The sequence below is a fragment of the Mus pahari genome, chromosome 20, assembly GCF_900095145.1.
Source record: "Mus pahari chromosome 20, PAHARI_EIJ_v1.1, whole genome shotgun sequence".
NCBI lineage: Eukaryota > Metazoa > Chordata > Mammalia > Rodentia > Muridae > Mus > Mus pahari.
In genome coordinates, this window is record NC_034609.1 from 43354955 (window position 1) to 43359673 (window position 4719).

At 54.4% G+C, this 4719-nt stretch overlaps 1 protein-coding gene across 1 annotated transcript in view; it reads right to left on the bottom strand.

Moving 5' to 3' along the window:
* Fam92b (family with sequence similarity 92 member B) overlaps nucleotides 1-4719 on the bottom strand; it is an 11107-nt gene that overhangs the window by 2589 nt on the left and 3799 nt on the right. Inside the window, exons 3-6 of the mRNA XM_029532493.1 lie at nucleotides 3153-3221; nucleotides 2966-3067; nucleotide 2727; nucleotides 849-958 (exon numbers count right to left, since the gene is read on the bottom strand). Of these exons, the coding sequence (XP_029388353.1) occupies nucleotides 849-958; nucleotide 2727; nucleotides 2966-3067; nucleotides 3153-3221 (282 nt within the window). The remainder of the gene's footprint in view (nucleotides 1-848; nucleotides 959-2726; nucleotides 2728-2965; nucleotides 3068-3152; nucleotides 3222-4719) is intronic.

Sequence of the window (4719 nt, forward strand, 5' to 3'; positions counted from 1 at the left end):
CCCGTCTAAGCCTGCACCAGTTCCCAGCTTCATTCATTTATATACTCATTCATTCATTCTACCAATAATTCCCAAATACCCACCACATATCCCAAGCCCTGGATCTAGAGGCCAGGTGGTCTGGGGTCTAGCCGATCTTCTGGACCACAGAGATGAGAGGGATAAACCCAATATGGGGGGGGGGGCTGACCCAGGGCAAAGCCTAAGTCTCTGAGGCTGGCAGGAGCTTGGGTCTCCAGCCTGCTGGGCTGGGGATAGCTGCACAGGAGACAGAAAGGCAGTTCCCTTGGGAGGGATTGTTCTTTACTCTTAGGGAAAGGTGAGCCACCAAGCGGTGTGAATCACAAGAGTGACTGACCCATCTGTTGGTCAAGAGGTTCGTGAGGTCGAAGAGTAGACAAGAGTGAACTGGAGAATGAGGTAGGCAAGGACATCCATGGTCAGTCAGTCCTGGCAAGAGCAAATTCCTTGAGACCTCTTCACAAGCTGGCCTCACAGCTTGTCAGCATGGCTGCTTTCGAAAGGGTGTTTAGAGTCTGAGGGGGCAGCTAGGACTTCTTGTAGTCACAGGTGAGAAAAAGCAGGCGCGGGAGAGGACGATGGGATAGAGCTCTACCTCAGCGCTCTCCTGGTTGGGGGCTGTGTCCAGAGCACTGAAGAGCTGGGTGGGGAAGGATGGCCTGCCCCGAGCAGATAGCCTCTCAGCTGGGCCTGAATCAACTCTCCCCACAGCCCTGGCCACAGAAGGTCGTGCGGTCACAACGCTGCACGTGCACATACTGTCAAACACAGGCATGCACACGCACCCACACAGGTGCACACAGTCGCCCAAAGCTGCCACTGCCTACCCGGAGGTCCTTCAGCTTCTGTTCCTGGAAGGCATCCACGGTCTCCACCAGGTGGTTGGTAGAACGGTTGGTGTCCACCGAGGCCCTCTGTGCACTGGTCTCCGCCTGGCCTCAGGGTCACAAGAGGTACAAAATGTTACAGGGTGGTCTCCGCCCCTCCATACTTCCTATTCTGGGTTGTTCTCGGTCTTCTTTGGGGCAGTTTCTCCTGCCTTGTGGGATCTCTTGGTAATTTGGTCACTGAAGAAATGATCAGGCGGGACCATGGTAAAGGGTTGGTCACGAGTTGGACAGACCTGCTTCATAGCTGTGTGACCTCAGACGTCACTTCTCTGACCTTCAGTTTCCTTGCCTAGGACTGGGAGATGGAAAGGAAACATGTTCTCAAAGTTGGGAGAATCAGATGTAAGAGGTGCGGAGTCACTTCACCGTGTAAAAAAAGTGCTTTTTTGTTGTTGTTGTTTTACACTTCACCGTGTAAAAAAGTGCCCTGCCCGTGCTTTGCTTGTGAGAAGCCTTGAGGGCCCCGCACCCATCCCCAGCACCGCTAACAATTATCATTCTGAGGTGGGCACTTGCGGGTCTGGGCTTGATTCCATGGGGCCTTCATATCCTTGGTAACTGATTCTGCCCATGACCAGTTGTGAGTGAGTGGCTTGCCCCCTTCTGGTAGAGTGAAGCTGCCTTCAGGTTAAGCCCAGTGCCCGAGCAGCGTTCACTGGAACTGAGTTCTGAGTTTGGCATTTAAGGCCATGTGTGACACTGAGGAAGCCACCTCCATAGCCTTCACTTTCCTCTTCTTTAGAGTATGGCCCTAACACTAACTAAATGCTTGTGAAATGGTGGGACAGGGGAGCGAGGGGCTGGCATTCAGAAGGTCCCCAATAGGGGAGGAGACCCGGGTTCTAAACAGATGGGTGACCAGGAGGGAGGGCTCTGGCAGAGCCTGGGATAAAATTCGGAGGTGCTCACTCCAGGCTGAAAGCCATGCCTGAACCCCCTCCTGTTACAGAATGGACTCCAGGATGATGGATCCAAAGCCTGCGTCCTAAGCCCTGTGCCAGTCCACAGGTCACCAGACACAGCAAGGCATACTGCAGGCTCCAGTGCACTGCTGAGTCACCTGACCTGAGCCTCTGTGATCCTGAATTCTCTGATAAACCGACAGGAGTGAGCTGGAGGGGAAACTGGAGAAAAGCTGACAACCGAGGAAAGGAGCAGGGTGGGGACAAGGACTGAGGAGCCCAGAGGGGGTGTGGCCTAGATGCTGGGAGGGGTGGAGCCAATCCCCTAGATTCCCAGAGGATTAGCCTGCCTACTCATGAAGAGGCCAGAGGGCTCCACTGTGGATTCTGACCCCAATCTGTGAGGAGTGTGCGTGGTGTGGTGTGGTGTGTGTGGGGTGGTGTGTGTATATGGTGTGTGGTGTGTCTCTGTGTGTGTGTGTGTGTGTAAGCCAGCTAGACTGTGACTATCTATCATGGCGACACCCTCCCACATGACAATCCAAACTATCCCCAGGGATCAAAGCAAAACTATGACCTGGGTCCTCTGAATGATGCCAATTCTAGTGACAAGCAAGGCAGAGGTGACAAGCCCTCACAATCTTGCACCCAGTTCTTAGGCAGATGGAGCTATGCAGAGATGGTAGTAACCACCTTCTTACTGGGACTGGCACTCATACCCAAGCCCCTCTGAGCTTGCTCGGCCAGCAGGCTGGGGATGGCAGTAGCTACCCTGTCATCAGGATTCAGACGACCCCACCCATGACTGGGTGGCTTGCTGGACAGAGCCCAGATCTCCTGGCCGCAGCATCCACCCTTCCTTTGCCTCACCCTGCTGTGCCGCTCCGTGTGCTCGCTGGCCTCACCTGGTAACTCTGGCCTGATCTTCTGAGAGATTATTTTTGCCTGTCTAAAAACGCCCAAAGGCTGCCTGCCTGAAACGAAATGCGACACCTGACACTCACCTGGGACTGAGGAATACTGTTAAGGATTCAGGTGAAGCCAGGTGGCCTGCAGGTGGGACCCCTTAGCAGCCCCTGCCCGGTGGGTCTGGATCCCCAAACCCTTCAGTGCACTTCGTGGGACAGCCACCCTGCCCAGCGGGAAGGATACGATCATTTGTCGATCTGAGGGTGACTTCTGCCTCAGTTTCTCCAGCTTTTCCAGTTGTTTAATCTCATTATTTTGGACACGTTTACATTTCTTGATATCTGCCTACACAGAAAAAGAGACACATTTCCTGGGAATGCCAAGGGGGAGAGGCCCCACCCCTGCACACCTTGAGGTGCACTCAGCTCACCCGGGTCTGCTTTATTTGGGTGCCGTAGAGCTTCAGGGGGCTAATGACCTTGGCCTCCAGCCTTTCAACCTTCAGGGCACAGATGGCAGCATGAGAAAAACAGAGAAGGCATGAGCAACGTCTGTACTCCAGGGGACACACGGCCCTGGGACACCCAGCACCAGGCCTGGCTCTGCCCCTCAAGGGCTCTGGCCATGTGCGTAGGCTCTCTAAGTTGGTGTCCCAATCTGTGTGCTGGGACAGTGACTGTGCCCCAGGGTGTCCCAGCAGGCCAGTGGGACATGTGCAGAGTCTAGGAGGACAACACCAGGCACAGAACTTCGGGGTGTGTGGCATGTTCCAGGAATGGTTTGGGTGGAGCGTCCCAGCTTGGCAGAGAGATGACTTCAGACCCTTCTCTTTGCAGTTCTGGGTCCCAGACTGCCCCAAGGTGCGTGCATACTTGCAAACATGGATGGAGGTTGCAGAAAGTAGACTGGAGTAGTACTCGGAGCTGGTCACTCTTCCTGACCTCCAGTGGTGGGGTCAGGGGATGCAGGAGGAAATGCAAGACCCTCAGACCTCCTACAAGCCCCCTCCAAAGGCTTCAGATTCCAGGTCCCCTTAGCATTTGACAGCTCAGGAAGGAGAGAGAAAGGACAAGGGTCCCCTTCTAGCCCACAGTGGTTTACGTCTATTATCAACTTGACGGGATTACCTAGAATTACCTAGAAGACAAACTCTGGCCGCATCTGTGGGGGCAGTTGCTAGGTTGGATTAAATTGAGATGGGACGACCCACCCTAACTAACAGTAGGTGCCCTCATTTCACCGGCTGGAGAGTGGAATTGAAGGAAGAGGAGAAACTGAGGTGAGCAACAGCCCCTGCCACTCTGCTTCCGGACTGCAGAGACTATGTGACCAGCTGCGTCACATTAGCCACTATGACTTGACTTTCCTACCACGTGAGCCTGGAAAACCCTCCTTCCTTAGGTGTGAGGTGCCTGACCTCAGCAACCACAAGCTAGCATGCCTCCAGGATCATAAGGGGATGTTCTGGGTCTTGGGGTTGCACCAGCAGCAAAGGAGTTCTGGGTTTGATGGAGAAGGCCTGGTGCCAGTGTCTGGGCATGGCAGCAAGAGAGGTCTGTCTGCCTGTCATGGCTCCTGACATCTTGGGGATAGGGCTTGCCAAAGAAGCAGGAGTGTCAGGACCACTAGGCCACTGGTTTCCAGCTCCATACCCTTGAAAGGGATGATGTCGTGCTAAACATGGGAGGGACATCCCCACCCTTTCCTCACGTTCAGAAAACACAGTAGCAATTCCTTTTTCTGTCCCTTTAATGTTCTAAAAGTTTTAGAACAGAATGTCCTTCTTGGTGGCTGTATAAGCTCTTTCTCAGGCTCAGGGCCAGCTCTCAGCATGGAAGGTGGGGTAGAAGCCAGGCCCTGAAGCTGAGTGGAGATGCTGGGTGGGGGTGCTGAGGTGGGGGTGCTGAGGTGAGGATGCTGAGGAGAGGATGCTGAGGTAGGGGTGCTAAGGTGGGGGTGCTGATTGGAGGTGGCAGTGGCAGGAGGTAAGGTCCGGT